Genomic DNA, 20,897 nt, shown 5'->3' with positions numbered 1-20,897 from the left:
TTGTACACCAAAGGTTGCGAGTTCGAACCTGCCACAGGACATTTTCACTGTCCATTCTTTATTCTGACAGGCTGGTTAAATATAAGTTCCCGATTGTACCTTACATGCCAGTGTGGCGCAGGTGAAAAGCCTGGGGTTTATAAACAGAACATTCTGGGTTCAATTCCCCTGAAGAACATTTTCACTGTCCATCTAAATTCTAAAAGGCTGGTTAAATATAAGTTCCCGATTATACCTTACATGCCAGTGTGGCTCAATAGATAAAAACTAGGCTTCATAAACCAAACGTCATAGGTTCAAACCTCAAATAAAACCAATACTCAACCAAAAGGTCAAACAAAAACAAAAACCAAAAAAAAAAAAAAAAATCAAACAAAACAGCTGAAATAAAGTGTCATTAAAAAAAATCAAATATCTCAATAAAAACTAAAAATAAACTGGTTCAATCAAATTAATGTGAAAAGTACAAAAATCACTTTGCTTAATATGTACATTTCTTAAGCTCCGCCCCCAGGAGGCAGGCTCATAAAGAAAATCCCGCCCCAGAGGCGGGTTCCCAAAAAAGATCCTCCCCCTCCCACCGGAGCCAAAAGAGGGCGTGAGGAGGGAGGCGGCCTGCCTCGGCACTTTGGCCTTAAAAAGCCAGAAAATGAAGGTTTGCTCTGAGCAAGATTCAAACCCACCACCTTCAGCTTGGGAGACCTATGCTTTCCTCTTGCGCCACTAGGCATTTCACACTAATAAGAATTTGGAGGTTGTATTTAAGGTTGAAGGCAGAGGTGACAGGTCAAGGGATGAAAATCCTTTTCAGACACCTCTACCCCTTGCCAGAATGATTGAATCTAAAGGTGATGATCAGGGTTCATGACGACTCAACTGAGATTTAGGTTATTGTTTAAAACCATCTGTGGGAACATTTTTACTCTGTTTCCCACATTTACTCTTTCATTGAGCAAACAAGATGTTTAGTTTGCCATAATGTAATTACATTGCATACCAGTTATTGTCATCTCTTGCTCTTAGTCTTAGTTTTAGATGACCAAAACTTTTGCACTTTTAATCAACCAGAAATATAATTGTTTTGTTTAATACATTACTTTTGCTGTTCTCACTCCAGATTTATTTAAACAATCAAGTTGGATATAAAGTTTTCAACTAGTTTCTCAAACAGTGCTGTGACCACAGCACTTCTTTGATAAGCTGAATAAAAAATAAAAAATAAACTACTTTAAAGTGAGAACAAATGCACTATAGCCTGTTTATCAAAACATAAAGTGTTTGTGATTAGTATATATATATTTTTACACTTACACATTTTTGTTAAAGAACATTTGCTGTTCTCACTTTAGACTGTTAAACGTCTTTAAAGTTTTCAACTCAAACAGTGCTGTTATGACCACAGCTCATCTTAGAATAGCTTATTTAATTTAAAAAGAAATACCACTTTATACACTCATGGCATGCAGCATGTCAATCAAATCAATTACAGGCTGAGCTCCATACTTGTGAACTGCATTCTGTTTTGAGCTAGTGACGCAAGGACACCTTTTTTAAATTGAATCCAACAAATTCCATTTCATGTATTTATTGCAACAAACACCAAACAATTAAATACAAAAACAAACAACAATTTGGGGTAAGAACAGGACTATGGAAATTGTATACATGTGACCATGGCAGAGTAAGAACAGCTCAGTAAATTCAACTTGGGAATCCATTAAAAGTGCTAAGGTGACCACACTGTTGATGTGTTCCACAATGGCAAGAGTAGACAAGCCTATAAGTAGAACTCTGTTAGAACCACAATGGCGAGAGTAGACAAGTCTATAAGTAGAACTCTGTTAGAACCACAATATGAAGGTACAGATCACAAAGGCAACATTTCTGCACATTTGGTCATCAACACTGATGTGTAGAGAAGGGAGGCCTGCGAAACATACATTAGGACCACCAAGTCCAAAAAGAATCAATGGCCTAAACTCAAAAAGTGCTAAAGCAATTACAAGCAGTTTCCTACTTTGCTCAGTCAGTGCAAACAAAGAAAGACCAAACAGGAGAGCTAGCATGGCCAGTAGGCTTTATAGGGGAGGGGCTAATCAGTGACTACTTACACCTGGGTAATTGGGGGAAAGGTTAAGTGTATGGTTATCAGAGGCATCTTCCATGCCTTTGTGGCATAAGTATAAAAACAAAGGTATATAAACCAAAAGTGATAGGTTCAAAACTCAAACATGACTCAATATTAAAACTAAAAGAAACAATACCATTGAAGATGTCAAACAACTCCAATTTATGAGTAAAATAATTTTCAACAAAAACGTACTGACTCAAAATTTATGTAATGTTCTCAACTGCATTTCTCATGCATATGTGGCTGAAGAGTAAAATTTCAGAGTTAATTTCTGCGACAGAACATTTTCACTGTCCATCTAAATTCTAAAAGGTGGGTTAAATATAAGTCCCAGATTGTACCTTACAGCCCAGCGTGGCTCAAAAGAAAAGTCTGAGGTTTACAATCCAAAGGTTGGTGGTTCAATACTCAAACAAAAAGAAACTCAAACAAAACTAATAATCAACAAAAAACTCAAACAAAACAAAAAGAAACTCAAACAAAACTAATAATCAACAAAAAACTCAAACAAAACTAAAAGAAACTCAATCAAAACTAATACTCAAACAAAACTAAAAGAAACTCAAACAAAACTAACAATCAACAAAAAACTCAAAAAATATTCAATATAAAAACTGAAACAACAAATCAAACAATTAGAGGTTCAAGCCTCTTGAATAATATTTTCACTGTCCTTCTGAAAGGTGCAGTGTTTGAACCTCCTAAAGTGTGCATTGTTTTTTAACATCCTAATGGAACTCCTAAAGAACCTCTATATTCTGAAAGGTGGGTTAAGTCAGACATTCTCAACTGCATCACTTATGCCTGTGTGGCTCATGAGTAAAATCCAGTGTTTGTACACCAAAGGTTGCGAGTTCGAACCTGCCACAGGACATTTTCAGTCCATTCTTTATTCTGACAGGCTGGTTAAATATAAGTTCCCGATTGTACCTTACATGCCAGTGTGGCGCAGGTGAAAAGCCTGGGGTTTATAAACAGAACATTCTGGGTTCAATTCCCCTGAAGAACATTTTCACTGTCCATCTAAATTCTAAACGGCTGGTTAAATATAAGTTCCCGATTATACCTTACATGCCAGTGTGGCTCAATAGATAAAAACTAGGCTTCATAAACCAAACGTCATAGGTTCAAACCTCAAATAAAACCAATACTCAACCAAAAGGTCAAAAAAAAAAAAAACAAAAAAAAAAAAAAAAATCAAACAAAACAGCTGAAATAAAGTGTCATTAAAAAAATCAAATATCTCAATAAAAACTAAAAATAAACTGGTTCAATCAAATTAATGTGAAAAGTACAAAAATCACTTTGCTTAATATGTACATTTCTTAAGCTCCGCCCCCAGGAGGCAGGCTCATAAAGAAAATCCCGCCCCAGAGGCGGGTTCCCAAAAAAGATCCTCCCCCTCCCACCGGAGCCAAAAGAGGGCGTGAGGAGGGAGGCGGCCTGCCTCGGCACTTTGGCCTTAAAAAGCCAGAAAATGAAGGTTTGCTCTGAGCAAGATTCAAACCCACCACCTTCAGCTTGGGAGACCTATGCTTTCCTCTTGCGCCACTAGGCATTTCACACTAATAAGAATTTGGAGGTTGTATTTAAGGTTGAAGGCAGAGGTGACAGGTCAAGGGATGAAAATCCTTTTCAGACACCTCTACCCCTTGCCAGAATGATTTAATCTAAAGGTGATGATCAGGGTTCATGACGACTCAACTGAGATTTAGGTTATTGTTTAAAACCATCTGTGGGAACATTTTTACTCTGTTTCCCACATTTACTCTTTCATTGAGCAAACAAGATGTTTAGTTTGCCATAATGTAATTACATTGCATACCAGTTATTGTCATCTCTTGCTCTTAGTCTTAGTTTTAGATGACCAAAACTTTTGCACTTTTAATCAACCAGAAATATAATTGTTTTGTTTAATACATTACTTTTGCTGTTCTCACTCCAGACTTTATTTAAACAATCAAGTTGGATATAAAGTTTTCAACTAGTTTCTCAAACAGTGCTGTGACCACAGCACTTCTTTGATAAGCTGAATAAAAAATAAAAAATAAACTACTTTAAAGTGAGAACAAATGCACTATAGCCTGTTTATCAAAACATAAAGTGTTTGTGATTAGTATATATATATTTTTACACTTACACATTTTTGTTAAAGAACATTTGCTGTTCTCACTTTAGACTGTTAAACGTCTTTAAAGTTTTCAACTCAAACAGTGCTGTTATGACCACAGCTCATCTTAGAATAGCTTATTTAATTTAAAAAGAAATACCACTTTATACACTCATGGCATGCAGCATGTCAATCAAATCAATTACAGGCTGAGCTCCATACTTGTGAACTGCATTCTGTTTTGAGCTAGTGACGCAAGGACACCTTTTTTAAATTGAATCCAACAAATTCCATTTCATGTATTTATTGCAACAAACACCAAACAATTAAATACAAAAACAAACAACAATTTGGGGTAAGAACAGGACTATGGAAATTGTATACATGTGACCATGGCAGAGTAAGAACAGCTCAGTAAATTCAACTTGGGAATCCATTAAAAGTGCTAAGGTGACCACACTGTTGATGTGTTCCACAATGGCAAGAGTAGACAAGCCTATAAGTAGAACTCTGTTAGAACCACAATGGCGAGAGTAGACAAGTCTATAAGTAGAACTCTGTTAGAACCACAATATGAAGGTACAGATCACAAAGGCAACATTTCTGCACATTTGGTCATCAACACTGATGTGTAGAGAAGGGAGGCCTGCGAAACATACATTAGGACCACCAAGTCCAAAAAGAATCAATGGCCTAAACTCAAAAAGTGCTAAAGCAATTACAAGCAGTTTCCTACTTTGCTCAGTCAGTGCAAACAAAGAAAGACCAAACAGGAGAGCTAGCATGGCCAGTAGGCTTTATAGGGGAGGGGCTAATCAGTGACTACTTACACCTGGGTAATTGGGGGAAAGGTTAAGTGTATGGTTATCAGAGGCATCTTCCATGCCTTTGTGGCATAAGTATAAAAACAAAGGTATATAAACCAAAAGTGATAGGTTCAAAACTCAAACATGACTCAATATTAAAACTAAAAGAAACAATACCATTGAAGATGTCAAACAACTCCAATTTATGAGTAAAATAATTTTCAACAAAAACGTACTGACTCAAAATTTATGTAATGTTCTTAACTGCATTTCTCATGCATATGTGGCTGAAGAGTAAAATTTCAGAGTTCATTTCTGCGACAGAACATTTTCACTGTCCATCTAAATTCTAAAAGGTGGGTTAAATATAAGTCCCAGATTGTACCTTACAGCCCAGCGTGGCTCAAAAGAAAAGTCTGAGGTTTACAATCCAAAGGTTGGTGGTTCAATACTCAAACAAAACTAACAAACAAAAAGAAACTCAAACAAAACTAATAATCAACAAAAAACTCAAACAAAACAAAAAGAAACTCAAACAAAACTAATAATCAACAAAAAACTCAAACAAAACTAAAAGAAACTCAATCAAAACTAATACTCAAACAAAACTAAAAGAAACTCAAACAAAACTAACAATCAACAAAAAACTCAAAAAATATTCAATATAAAAACTGAAACAACAAATCAAACAATTAGAGGTTCAAGCCTCTTGAATAATATTTTCACTGTCCTTCTGAAAGGTGCAGTGTTTGAACCTCCTAAAGTGTGCATTGTTTTTTAACATCCTAATGGAACTCCTAAAGAACCTCTATATTCTGAAAGGTGGGTTAAGTCAGACATTCTCAACTGCATCACTTATGCCTGTGTGGCTCATGAGTAAAATCCAGTGTTTGTACACCAAAGGTTGCGAGTTCGAACCTGCCACAGGACATTTTCACTGTCCATTCTTTATTCTGACAGGCTGGTTAAATATAAGTTCCCGATTGTACCTTACATGCCAGTGTGGCGCAGGTGAAAAGCCTGGGGTTTATAAACAGAACATTCTGGGTTCAATTCCCCTGAAGAACATTTTCACTGTCCATCTAAATTCTAAACGGCTGGTTAAATATAAGTTCCCGATTATACCTTACATGCCAGTGTGGCTCAATAGATAAAAACTAGGCTTCATAAACCAAACGTCATAGGTTCAAACCTCAAATAAAACCAATACTCAACCAAAAGGTCAAAAAAAAAAAAAACAAAAAAAAAAAAAAAAATCAAACAAAACAGCTGAAATAAAGTGTCATTAAAAAAATCAAATATCTCAATAAAAACTAAAAATAAACTGGTTCAATCAAATTAATGTGAAAAGTACAAAAATCACTTTGCTTAATATGTACATTTCTTAAGCTCCGCCCCCAGGAGGCAGGCTCATAAAGAAAATCCCGCCCCAGAGGCGGGTTCCCAAAAAAGATCCTCCCCCTCCCACCGGAGCCAAAAGAGGGCGTGAGGAGGGAGGCGGCCTGCCTCGGCACTTTGGCCTTAAAAAGCCAGAAAATGAAGGTTTGCTCTGAGCAAGATTCAAACCCACCACCTTCAGCTTGGGAGACCTATGCTTTCCTCTTGCGCCACTAGGCATTTCACACTAATAAGAATTTGGAGGTTGTATTTAAGGTTGAAGGCAGAGGTGACAGGTCAAGGGATGAAAATCCTTTTCAGACACCTCTACCCCTTGCCAGAATGATTTAATCTAAAGGTGATGATCAGGGTTCATGACGACTCAACTGAGATTTAGGTTATTGTTTAAAACCATCTGTGGGAACATTTTTACTCTGTTTCCCACATTTACTCTTTCATTGAGCAAACAAGATGTTTAGTTTGCCATAATGTAATTACATTGCATACCAGTTATTGTCATCTCTTGCTCTTAGTCTTAGTTTTAGATGACCAAAACTTTTGCACTTTTAATCAACCAGAAATATAATTGTTTTGTTTAATACATTACTTTTGCTGTTCTCACTCCAGACTTTATTTAAACAATCAAGTTGGATATAAAGTTTTCAACTAGTTTCTCAAACAGTGCTGTGACCACAGCACTTCTTTGATAAGCTGAATAAAAAATAAAAAATAAACTACTTTAAAGTGAGAACAAATGCACTATAGCCTGTTTATCAAAACATAAATTGTTTGTGATTAGTATATATATATTTTTACACTTACACATTTTTGTTAAAGAACATTTGCTGTTCTCACTTTAGACTGTTAAACGTCTTTAAAGTTTTCAACTCAAACAGTGCTGTTATGACCACAGCTCATCTTAGAATAGCTTATTTAATTTAAAAAGAAATACCACTTTATACACTCATGGCATGCAGCATGTCAATCAAATCAATTATAGGCTGAGCTCCATACTTGTGAACTGCATTCTGTTTTGAGTTAGTGACGCAAGGACACCTTTTTTAAATTGAATCCAACAAATTCCATTTCATGTATTTATTGCAACAAACACCAAACAATTAAATACAAAAACAAACAACAATTTGGGGTAAGAACAGGACTATGGAAATTGTATACATGTGACCATGGCAGAGTAAGAACAGCTCAGTAAATTCAACTTGGGAATCCATTAAAAGTGCTAAGGTGACCACACTGTTGATGTGTTCCACAATGGCAAGAGTAGACAAGCCTATAAGTAGAACTCTGTTAGAACCACAATGGCGAGAGTAGACAAGTCTATAAGTAGAACTCTGTTAGAACCACAATATGAAGGTACAGATCACAAAGGCAACATTTCTGCACATTTGGTCATCAACACTGATGTGTAGAGAAGGGAGGCCTGCGAAACATACATTAGGACCACCAAGTCCAAAAAGAATCAATGGCCTAAACTCAAAAAGTGCTAAAGCAATTACAAGCAGTTTCCTACTTTGCTCAGTCAGTGCAAACAAAGAAAGACCAAACAGGAAAGCTAGCATGGCCAGTAGGCTTTATAGGGGAGGGGCTAATCAGTGACTACTTACACCTGGGTAATTGGGGGAAAGGTTAAGTGTATGGTTATCAGAGGCATCTTCCATGCCTTTGTGGCATAAGTATAAAAACAAAGGTATATAAACCAAAAGTGATAGGTTCAAAACTCAAACATGACTCAATATTAAAACTAAAAGAAACAATACCATTGAAGATGTCAAACAACTCCAATTTATGAGTAAAATAATTTTCAACAAAAACGTACTGACTCAAAATTTATGTAATGTTCTCAACTGCATTTCTCATGCATATGTGGCTGAAGAGTAAAATCCAGAGTTCATTTCTGCGACAGAACATTTTCACAGTCCATCTAAATTCTAAAAGGTGGGTTAAATATAAGTCCCAGATTGTACCTTACAGCCCAGCGTGGCTCAAAAGATAAATCTGAGGTTTACAACCCAAAGGTCACTGGTTCAACACTCAAACAAAACTAATAATCAACAAAAAACTCAAACTAAACTAAAAGAAACTCAAACAAAACTAATAATCAACAAAAAACTCAAACAAAACAAAAAGAAACTCAAACAAAACTAATAATCAACAAAAAACTCAAACAAAACTAAAAGAAACTCAATCAAAACTAATACTCAAACAAAACTAAAAGAAACTCAAACAAAACTAACAATCAACAAAATATTCAATATAAAAACTGAAACAACAAATCAAACAATTTGAGGTTCAAGCCTCTTGAATAACATTTTCACTGTCCTTCTGAAAGGTGTAGTGTTTGAACCTCCTAAAGTGTGCATTGTTTTTTAACCTCCTAATGGAACTCCTAAAGAACCTCTATATTCTGAAAGGTGGGTTAAGTCAGACATTCTCAACTGCATCACTTATGCCTGTGTGGCTCATGAGTAAAATCCAGTGTTTGTACACCAAAGGTTGCGAGTTCGAACCTGCCACAGGACATTTTCACTGTCCATTCTTTATTCTGACAGGCTGGTTAAATATAAGTTCCCGATTGTACCTTACATGCCAGTGAGGCGCAGGTGATAAGCCTGGGGTTTATAAACAGAACATTCTGGGTTCAAGTCCCCTGAAGAACATTTTCACTGTCCATCTAAATTCTAAAAGGCTGGTTAAATATAAGTTCCCGATTATACCTTACATGCCAGTGTGGCTCAATAGATAAAAACTAGGCTTCATAAACCAAACGTCATAGGTTCAAACCTCAAAGAAAACCAATACTCAACCAAAAGGTCAAACAAAAACAAAAACCAAAAAAAAAAAAAAAATCAAACAAAACAGCTGAAATAAAGTGTCATAAAAAAACTCAAATATCTCAATAAAAACTAAAAATAAACTGGTTCAATCAAATTAATGTGAAAAGTACAAAAATCACTTTGCTTAATATGTACATTTCTTAAGCTCCGCCCCCAGGAGGCAGGCTCATAAAGAAAATCCCGCCCCAGAGGCGGGTTCCCAAAAAAGATCCTCCCCCTCCCACCAGAGCCAAAAGAGGGCGTGAGGAGGGAGGCGGCCTGCCTGGCACTTTGGCCTTAAAAAGCCAGAAAATGAAGGTTTGCTCTGAGCAAGATTCAAACCCACCACCTTCAGCTTGGGAGACCTATGCTTTCCTCTTGCGCCACTAGGCATTTCACACTAATAAGAATTTGGAGGTTGTATTTAAGGTTGAAGGCAGAGGTGACAGGTCACGGGATGAAAATCCTTTTCAGACACCTCTACCCCTTGCCAGAATGATTGAATCTAAAGGTGATGATCAGGGTTCATGACGACTCAACTGAGATTTAGGTTGTTGCTTAAAACCATCAGTTAGAACATTGTTAGAGACTGCACACAGATTTACACTTTCATTGAAAGAGTTTCATTTCAGCCTAAGTAATGTCATTACAATTCATACCCTTTGTATCATATTAGTTTCAGATGATAAAAAGTTAAGTACATTTTGTTCTCACTTTTACTTTAAAGTGAGAACAAATGTAATGTAGTCTGTTTAGACTTTATTTAAACAATTAAGTTGGATATAAAGTTTTCAACTAGTTTCTCAAACAGTGCTTTGACCACAGCACTTCTTTGATAAGCTGAATAAAAAATCTAAAAAAGAAACTAAAGTGTTTGGTGATTAGTATATATTCTTTTACATTTTGTTAAGTACATTTGCTGTTCTCACTTTAGACTGTTACAATAAAATGGTCATTAAAGTGTTTTCAACTAGTTTCTCAAACAGTGCTGTTATGACCACAGCTCATCTTAGAGTAGCTTATTTCATTTAAAAAGAAATACCACTTTATACACTCATGGCATGCAGCATGTCAATCAAATCAATTATAGGCTGAGCTCCATACTTGTGAACTGCATTCTGTTTTGAGCTAGTGACTCAAGGATACATTATTTAAATTGAATCCAACAAATTCCATTTCATGTATTTATTGCAACAAACACCAAACAATTAAATACAAAAACAAACAACAATTTGGGGTAAGAACAGGACTATGGAAATTGTATATGTGACCATGGCAGAGTAAGAACAGCTCAGTAAATTCAACTTGATGTTATGCCATCTTGGGAATCCATTAAGTGCTAAGGTAACCACACTGCTTATGCATTCCACAATGGTGGGAGTAGACAAGCCTATAAGCAGAACTATGCTAGAAGAACCACAATATGAAGGTACAGATCACAAACGCAACATTTCTGCACATTGGTCATCAACACTGATGCATAGAGAGGGTACACCTGAGAAACATACATTAGGACCACCAAGTAAAACAAAAAAATCAATGGCCTAAACTCAAAATGTGCTAAAGCAAATACAAGCAGCTTCCTACTTTGCTCAGTCAGTGCAAACAAAGGGGTCATACCTATGTTCCCTCAGCCCTATGTTCCCTCAGCCCCGAGGTGCGCTGCGGGTCGGGAGAGGGTTGCGGTTAGGTTTAGGTGTCTGCCCCGGGGGTGCGCTGCGGGTCGGGAGAGGGTTGCGGTTAGGTTTAGGTGTCTGCCCCGGGGGAGGTTAGGGTTAGGGTGAGGGAGGAGGTAGGTTGTCGTAGACTGAGGGAACATAGAGCTGAGGGAACATAGGTACGGTCCCCAAACAAAGACAGACCAAACAGGAAAGCTGACATGGGCACCAGGCTTTATAGGGGAGGGGCTAATCAGTGACTACTTACACCTGGGTAATTGGGCTGTGGCCTGGTCTCCCTGTCAGGTTTAAGGCCTGGGCTATACGTCTCTAGGTTTTTATAAAACTGATATTTTCGTACTCCGTTGTCGTATGGGCAGGGGCCCATACGACAAAGATATCTGTGTCCACACATACAACCCAAAACGATCATTTTTGACTCCAACAAGCATGCCAGGCCAGTAGGTGGCGATAAGAAATATGTAACGCAATAGAAAAATGTTCTGAGCATGCGCGGTGAGCTGGTTTCCCAATAAATCCCCCCACGTAACCCGGTAGTACTAAAAACAAAACAAACAAGGCATGCAGACAGGACTCCGTCTAGTGAGCAACTTTGGAACTCACATTCTAATATAAACACAAACCCCATTTTCCCAGGTGACTCGCTAGCCTAGTGGACTACTACGCACACTTGTAATCTATGCTTTGCTTCGCTTCGCTGGTTCGCACCCCACTGCCGCCACTGCTTTTACAACCGCAGACTTTTTAATAGTTTTTGGATTAAGGTTGCATTAAAAAGACTGGATTAAGGTTGGTGAAGGATGTGTTGCTTCCCTGCTTGCATACATAACCGCAAGCAGGGGAGCAACGCATCCTTCACCAACCTTAATCCAAAAACTATTAAAAAGTCTGCTGTTGTAAAAACAGCTGCGGCAGTGGGGCGCGAACCAGCGAAGTGCAAAGCATATATTTTCTTAGTCTGCTATGAATAAATAAATGTCAAACTAGGTTTTTTTTATGTTTCTGAATCCATTAGGGGTTTTTCACGATTCTGAATCCATTCCAAGCATTAGTTTTGCACAATATACACTCCTTGGCTAAAAGCAGCCATATAGCCACTTGCCCAAATGTGCCCAAAATGTGCTGACCTCATCACATTTGTCATGATGTCTATGGCCGATTTTAGCCCAAGGAGTGTATTTTGTGCAAAACTAATGCTTGGAATGGATTCAGAATCATGAAAACCCCCTAGTTTGACATGTCACATGCTTGAGATGACGTAGAATCCACACAACAGGAGGCTGATACAAGAATACTCCACACCCTATACAGTGTCCAGAATGGCAATGTTGACAGAGTTGCCATCCATGCCAATGACACAGACATCATCATCATGTGCCTTTACTATGCAGCAACCCACCTCAGATGCCTTCCAGAGCAATATGCATACCTTCTTGTCCATCAAATTGTATCAGCACTGGGGCTCGCACAGTGTCGTTGCCCTAGCTGCCCTTTATCTAAGTGGTAACGACACCAGCATTCACTGGCAAGAAGGCATAGTTCAAGGCCAGCATGTGTCTGGATCTCCCAGCACCTGAGGAGTTTGATGACGTCATATGAGAGGGAATCAGAAGAGTTTTCACCAATCAGGCACAAAACCTTTGTTGTATATACATCCAAAGCTGACCACCCAGAGGATTTTGACCTTGGGTAAGCTTAGAGTGTCAATAATAGATCAACCCTCTGAAAGCTGCTACCTCTCTAGGTCTCTCTTGCCCTCCATGCAAGTGCCTTCCTCACTTTAAGATCTTGCTCTGTTGAATTGACCCATGCGTGCAGGTACTTGAAGTCCTTGACTTCCTTCAAAGCAGTGCCTTCTGTTGTTGTCAGAAGTGGATGTTCCAAAGGGATGTTATAGTTGATAACTTCAGTTTTCTTGGCATTCAGCTGAAGGCCAACCTTGGCACACTCTCTATAGGTCGTCCTCAGACGAGCCCTCCATCGTCGTTTCCAGTCATCCCGGTTCTCCATACATCTGGCCAGTTCGTTGGTGCTTTGCGCTCCTGCGTCGTTCTTGAGTACATCCACATATGTTAGCGTGGGACGTCCTCGTGACCGGTGCCCGTGTGTTGGTTCCCACAGCACTAGTTTGCTGGCTGGCAGCTCTTGGTGTCTTTGGCAGTGTCCTGCTAGTTTCATTCTCCTGGCTGCTATTTTCTGGCTCACCCTTGGCATTCCATCATACAGATTTGTGTTGGTAACATGTGTGCTCTTATTGATGTCGAGTACTGCACGCAACATTCTGGTGTAGCACCCATCGAGAGACTTCTGCAGGGTTGGCTTCAAGGTCCAGCATTCACTGCCGTATAGGAGAACAGACTCTACCGTTTGGAGTTTGGAGTTCCATACACTGGCCATGCCGTTTAGGGCCCTCCATGCAAGTGCAAGTGCTCACTTTCAGGTCTTGTTCGGTTGAGTTGACCCATGAGCCCAGGTACTTGAAGTCATTGACTTCCTTCAAAGCAGTGCCTTCTGTTGTTGTCAGAGGTGGATGCTCTGATGGGATGTTATAGGTGATAACTTGAGTTTTCTTGGCATTCAGCTGGAGGCCAACCTTGGCACATTGCCCTTGATTCCACTCTGGTCAGGAGCTCCTGAGCTTGTTCCACGTGGTCAGAGAGCAGGCTGATGTCGTCCGCATAGTCTGTCAGGACTACTGTTGGGTGTTGCCTCGACCTCCTTGGTGTTATGGTGAGGCCAAGGTCCTGCTCTCATCCATTGATGGCCTTCCTTAATGCGCGGTCCAGGACTATGACGAAGAGGAAGGGGGCTCTACTTCCACTCTGGTCAGGAGTTCCTGAGCTTGGTTCCATGTGGTCGGAGAGCAGGTTGATGTGGTCTGCGTAGTCAGGTCTGTCTGACATTGGGGCGTCTCTCTCGTGCTCTCGTCCACTGATGGCCTTCCTTAGCGCGTAGTCCAAGACAATGACTAAGAGGAAGTACCCCAGCCAAGATGTCAAACTCCTCGCTGTTGCCATCTGGGGTCAAAACCTTGGCCCTTGTTGCTGTGTGTGTGTGTGTGTGTGTGTGTGTGGTGTGTGGTGTGGGCCATCTTAAAGTTACATTGTGGGCGTTTTCATATTTGTCTTTGCAATCATCCCCACAACTCTAGATAGAATCAGAGGGAAGTCATACATTATGACGGCATATTGTCAATATAGAAATGAAAGCTCAAACTGACCAAATGTGCTCAAATTGCTTAAAAAGCAGACTTTTTGCCATAACGGTCAACTGTCACTGTAAAAGTCACAGTAAAACTCATTTTTGTGTGGCGTCCATCTTTGAAATATGCAAATTAGGGGTCCAGACACACCCAATCATAAAGGTAAGTATTCCATTGAGTTTCTCATGCTCATAAATTATGAAATAGACACCAAGTTTACATTTCTATTCCATCTGGTTCAAAAGTTATTGCCAAAGCTACTGTACTTGCTAATAGAGCACCGAAGTCCTGACGTAACTCGCTCATCCCGACCATTCCCCTGGTTCGCGGAAGTGATTTCTCTATGGAGAATAACATGGGGTGATCTTAATATCGTCTACTATAAGCGTTGTGGTCCAAACATAAACAAGCTGTCTCGGCGTTATTGTCAGGGAGGTGTCTCTGTATCGTTTGCAACAGTCAGTCACTCATTTATGATACAGTCTGCTTCTAGCGAAAATCTAACTAATTCAGCAGCAGTAACATTAGCGTTTTCTCTCAGTCAGTTGATTCTTCATATCCATATGAGTGAAGCGGCCGGGGTGACATGTTTATTTTTCAAACACAGTTCTTATATGAGGCGATGTCAAATCGCCTCAATGGGGATTTCAATGCAACTAAACAAATACATGAACCTGGGGACTGACGCCCTCTACTGAAAGTGACGTCAGACTTCGGTGCTCTATAGGGGCCAATATTGAGGCGGCCATATTGGATTTCCAGCAGCAAGTTGACTGGTTTGTCCATATAGGTTGTGTTCCTACTGGTTCATAGATATTATTTCTGGTGGCCAACCTTTTATAGCAGGGCAAATGAAGAAATCAAAAAAGGGGGTTACCAAGGTGGGTATATATTTTGCATTTTTACATGATACATCATGTAAAAATGTGAAATACCCACCCATTCAGACACATAAGACCATATCTAACAACAGATGCAGCCAAACTCTTCATGCATGCTATGATTTTTTCACACATAACCTACTGTTTTACAACCTGGTCACAGACAAATCAGACAACTTTAAAACCCATAGAATCACTTTACAAACAGACATTAAAAACACTGGATCAAAAGCCCAACCGTTACCACCATTGCCATATAGTTCAAAAGTACAACTTATTTAATTTTGACGGCTTTAAACACTTTGCCGATGCCTGCCTAATTTTTAAGATCTTAAATGGACTTGCACCTCCACCACTGAAACAGTTCATAGATCGAAGGGACAGTGGTGACAGAACAACAAGGGCAACTACCAGAGGAGACTGTAAAGTGCCAATCAGACGTAGTGTGTTTGGTAAAACAGTCTTCTCTGTTAGAGCCTCCCATCACTGGAACAGTCTCCCGACAGAATTAAGAGAGACCTCCAACTATCTGACCTTCAAATTCAACCTGAAAAGGTGGCTAAAAACAACTCAAATTTGTAATCACGAGTAACTAACTATCAGCACTATTTAGTATTTATCACCGGTGTCATTTCTCACTTCACTTGCCATTGTTCTGTCCTCTGTACCATGTCGATCTGTTCCCGTACTGTATTGTGTTTTTGTATGGACGTAGTGTTGGGTGCTTGCACATATGCACACATGGCATCAACGCATGGTGTTGTGTGCAGGCACACTACACTTTGTCTTTCTTTTATCTGTATTGTATTGTGTTTTTGTATGGACGTAGTGTTGGGTGCTTGCACATATGCACACATGGCATCAAAGCATGGTGTTGTGTGCAGGCACACTACACTTTGTCTTTCTTTTATCTGTATTGTATTGTGTTTCTGTATGGACGTAGTGTTGGGTGCTTGCACATATGCACACATGGCATCAACGCATGGTGTTGTGTGCAGGCACACTACACTTTGTCCTTCTTTTTATCATTCATTCATTTTTTAAGAGCCTGCCCAGGGACTACAGATGAAATTTAGCTTCGGCTAACTCTGGCCCATTTACATTGATGTGAAAACTGACATGTTGATTAATGAGCTTTGTCCCTGTCAAATAAATAAATAAATAAATAAATAAATATATGCCTCATATGGAATGTAATCAGCTCCATTGGATTCCTTGCCCCCAAAAATGTAGATGTAACCACTGCAATCTTGATTTTAGGTCATCTAGGAGGCGAGATATTGAGAAATTCGTTTTTGAAAGTAGCCATTTTTAAAGATCCAAGATGGCTGCTATACCGACCTCGAAAAAAATGGCAACAAACATTTTCTGATTTGTTAGGCTATAAGGTTTCCAAAAATATATAGTTTTACAAATCTTCGTCTAAAGCCTACAAAATTACATAAGGAACCTGACTAAATCAAACAAGTCCCATTTGCAGCAGAAATACAATTCAATTATGGCAAATATTTACTTACTGAGAAACAACATGTGACCACCACTCAAAATAAATGTCTAGCAAACCCCCCACCTCCATAAGATTGTGAAGCCTCTCCATTTATCTTGGGCCACCCAGCCAGGCCTATCCAATCATCCATCAATGAGATCTTTTAGGGCATCGTTTAGCTCAAAAGATGACAAATCTACAGGACACAACAGAAATATAAATAGTTGATGTGACATGTTGTCATAGCTTGTCAAAGCAGTTAGAGCTATTTGGGTGTCCCCTGAACCACTGTACATAATGTTGCAAGATGCTCTACTCTGTCGTCAACCCTAAAAGACATTCCTGCCTATCAAAATGGGCAGGGGTGAGGTGTAACCATGCACAAAAAGTGTACACAGTGTTGTACCCTAACGCCCTTTTTCTTCTTCTTTCTAATCATTTGTTCGGGCCAAAATAATGCGTTTATTGTGATGTGAATGATTTGTCAGGAGCAGAGTTGGCTTTGTCCAAGGCTTAATTAAAGCTACTTTCTGAAACGTCTATGGATAAATTAATGGGAAATTCTCTTCCGGTGCCCTGAAAGGGGACTTATATGCTTCTTGTGGAAGTTGTTCTGTCCCGGTTGGTGTTCTTCCAGGCTCTGGCCCCCGGGGGATAAACGTGTCATCCAACATGGAGGTGCTGTCTGTCAGGAAGGAGAAGATGCAGAATCCTGTCTCCATCGTATATGGAGAGAAGAAGCAGATCATCAATACACACTGCATGCAAACATGACAGAAGTGGGACACAGTCTCAGGGAGGAAACGCATGCACACACAAAGCATTGTTATAATATAACATTGGAAGGGATTCAACAAAGGCAAGTTGAAAATAACTTACCGGGTGTAAATATGAGTATATTCTCGTCCCACAGAATGAAGGCAGGGAATGATCTGAGGCCGGGGGGTGGGGGTGGGTTAAGCCTTGTCGAATTGTGTGGCCAGACTCTATCTCCTGTTTCTGTAGTGTTTCTGTTTCAAGTACACCCCCTGGACATGACGCTAGCATATTGCAGGGACTCACCCACAAATCCAACCCTTGATGCCGAGTGCCATTTCTCAGAGTCTTTGGTATGACCCGGCCGCCGGCCGGGGATCGAACCCCGACCTCCACTCTCAGGGCGGACTCTCGAACCACAAGCCCTCTGACCGCTTGGTATTGACATGAACCCTCCTAGACAACAGATCTGCATGGTCACTCACAAGTCACAACATGTCACGTTGTCAGCTTATACAGTACATTAGTAGATGATATATTCTATACCAAGTAGAGACCGCCCCTGTGGGACTCCGCCAGTCAACAAAGTATATCGTCTCTGTCGGGTGGAAACCTCATATGTCCGAATCGGTTACTTTTCAGGATATAAAATTCAAAAGTAGCAGATCTGCAAGGTCAAAACGCATAGCTTCACGCCACGTTTCAAGATTGCAAATCTGCTACTTTTGATGGTTTTGTGTGACGCTGTAGTGCGATCGAGTAAGGCATAAATTTACAAAAAATTAGGAAATGCTAAAATACAGAGATGAGAGGTTTCTGCCCGACAACAACGATCACTATACATATCGAGTAGTTATTTTTGTCAACTTCTCTAGTACCAACATACTGTAGTGACGTCATACGAGTAAGTACTAAAGCACCTAAAAGGGAAGCAATTCCTTCTCCCCCGAGTAAATCTCAGTAAACCATCTGTTGTACTGGCAGGAAACAGCTCAGGTCAGTATTGTGCACTCCGGGGAAAATGTGGAATAACAAAAAAAACATTTTAGTATTACAGGAACAGGGAGTTCCTGTCTTTCTAACGACGCCTAATTTTGTGCTTCAGTTCATGTTTTCGTGAAAACGACCTCATCATAGCATTAGGACATGCGGTGGATGAATCAGCTAAAGTAGCTCATTTTCTGCACTTACCAGCCTTTTTATGATTTTTTTTCCCCAAATGGAAATTCGCTGTCTGTATATCGTAATTTTTGAAAGACCTGCCCATGAGTCTCATTTGTCTCATTTAGTCTAGTTGAGTCTTACACTTACAAATAAATACATTTTGAGTCCTAATTGTGCAACACAAACACAAAATTATGAAACCAAAGACTTTGCTTTATTAAAGTAAATTAATTTACATATAGCTCACACAACAATGACCGTTTAATATTTTGTCTTCTCCACAAAAAACAAACAAAAACTAAAAAGCAAACGTTCATCTTGAAGTTCTCATGTTCTGTTTAACTGCATGCAATGTTGTCACACCAACATAAAAATGGATCGCGGGAGATTTATTCACTGGACAAGAAAGAGTTCTCTTTCATAGCAGAGCATGATCATACATGTTTAGTGCTTTTCATCACCGTCTCCCCTGTGAATAAGCCTCATCCAGTGCCGAGAGGAATAGCCTGAATGTGGCGCTGCCATCTTGTTCCCGTTCCCTAAACCACACGATGTCCCACAGGACCAGGTGCTCTGAGAGCTGGAATTGTGTGTGTGTGTGTGTGTGTGTGTGTGTGTGTGTGAGTGTGTGTGTGAGTGTGTGTGTGAGAGTGTGTGTCGGTGCACGCGCGGGCGTGTGTGTGTGTATGCATGTATGTGTAGCCAGCCATTACTGCACTCATCCTCACACTTCAGAGCCTCCACCTGCGTACCGGAAAAAAACACGCTTTCTGCACTTTCTTTCATTTTCCGTGTCCCCCGACTCCGACCAGAAAATAGCCGATCTGCAAGCTCACAGCGGCTCGCGCCATGACGCGCTGTGAGCTTTGCAGATCGGCTATTTCCGGTTGTGCGACACTGACACACAACTAAAGTATAAATCCAGTGCTTTATGTCTTGGAGACGTTCCAAGCCTATTTTAGCTACCATCACCCCCCCCCCCCCCCCCCCCCCACCTCCATTATCTCCATCATGCTTCCTGTCTCCATTCCAGGCCTGGCTGTAACTGTAACACAGAAAGGTACCCGATTGCCTTAATGGGAGTGGAGACAAAAGGATGGGCGGACGTTTTAAAAAATGCATGCTTAGGTGGAAATGTCAAAGTGCTCCGAGCGCTCCGTTGGCTGTCTGTCTGTCTCCGCAACCGACAAGATTAGGCCATTAGCCACATTTTCTCCCCCTAAACTCATGGTCCACCCTTTCCCCTCTTTAGTAAAAAAAATAAAAATACCCTTTCGCTACTCACCAACACAAAGACGCTTTTAAGATGTTGAAAAGGCTACTTTCGTTATTGGCAATAACAGTCGGAGCCCCCACACCTCACGTCCAAAATACACTTTTTGGACAAAAATAAAATATTTCACCGGAAGACCGACCCTCTACAGATCTTGTCGATAGAAAAATGCCATTGACCAGATTTTTTCCTGTGTGTGTGTGTGTGTGTGCGTGGGGGGGGGGCTCCGACTGTTCCCACTAAGGAAAGTAGGCTTTCAACTCCTCTGAACCGTAGCGAAAAAAATATTTTTAATTTACAGACCGACGAGAGGCTGCTCTAGCGGGAAGTGCGCTCAAAGGGCTCCAAAGTAACACAGCGTTAAGAAGAACTCCTTCTCTGGCGCTACGGACCAGAGCTGTTCTCCCGCCAAACATTCTTCATGCTCTTTCTTCAGCAGGGTTGCCGGGCGTCACTGGTGGTGGGGGATGGTGGGATAGGTCAGCCCCGCTGGCCGTGGTTCGAGCCCTGCCCCCCCCTCCCCCTCCCCGCTCCTCCCTGAAGCAGTAGTCCAGGAGGCCGGGGGGCTCGCGGGCGCAGAGGTGGGCGTAGGCGTCCGCCAGCGCCCCGAACTGCGGGATGGTGAGCTGCGTGGGGCGCAGGGTGGGGTCCACGTCCGCCTCGCGCATCATCTCTGTTGCTAGCTCCCAGCGCCGCGATTCGGGGAACAGCATTCTGGGGGAGAAAGCACATTTTGATTTAGTTTTAGTCATAGTCATTTGTATGAACTTCCATTTAGTTTTAGTCTAATGTTTTGGTGTGGTCTAGTTTTAGTCGACTCAATCTTCAGTTGATTTTGTCGACAAAATGTATTTCGGCGGTGCCTTGATGGCGTCGTAGTAATGCCTGATTTTACACTTGGTTGCATGCTGAAAATGGCTGATCTGCGCCGGGAGATTGTAGATCTGCTGTTTTCAGACGGCAAACAAACATAAAATGACTTGTCTTTTATATTAGTTCTACCTGATCTCTTCTCCACCAGTCCCTCCCTAACATTTCCGTCAAGTTTTTATTTGTTGACGAAATTGTCAATATATTTAGTCATAGTTTTAGTCATGGTAACTTAGTTTTTATTTAGATTTGGTCCGTAGTCGGATAGCAGAGAGAAAGAGAGACAGAAAGAGACTAGTTGTGACAAGCAGGGTCAGCGTTGACACTCGCT

At 40.4% G+C, this 20,897-nt stretch overlaps 1 protein-coding gene across 2 annotated transcripts in view; it reads right to left on the bottom strand.

Annotated features, from left to right (window-relative positions):
• Positions 1–19,432: 19,432 nt before the first annotated feature.
• Positions 19,433–20,897, bottom strand: part of tfb1m (transcription factor B1, mitochondrial) — a 69,021-nt gene continuing 67,556 nt past the window's right edge. For both annotated transcript variants that reach the window (XM_083792415.1, XM_083792416.1), the window contains exon 8: positions 19,433–20,410. In XM_083792415.1, coding sequence (XP_083648541.1) covers positions 20,116–20,410 — 295 coding nt within the window. In that variant the 3' untranslated portion in view covers positions 19,433–20,115. The remainder of the gene's footprint in view (positions 20,411–20,897) is intronic.

The sequence above is a fragment of the Protomyctophum parallelum genome (assembly GCF_964188405.1).
Source record: "Protomyctophum parallelum genome assembly, chromosome: 20".
In the NCBI taxonomy this organism is placed as follows: Eukaryota; Metazoa; Chordata; class Actinopteri; order Myctophiformes; family Myctophidae; genus Protomyctophum; species Protomyctophum parallelum.
The sequence above is the reverse complement of the archived record's forward strand: the minus strand, read 5'-3'. Positions and strand labels throughout refer to the sequence as shown.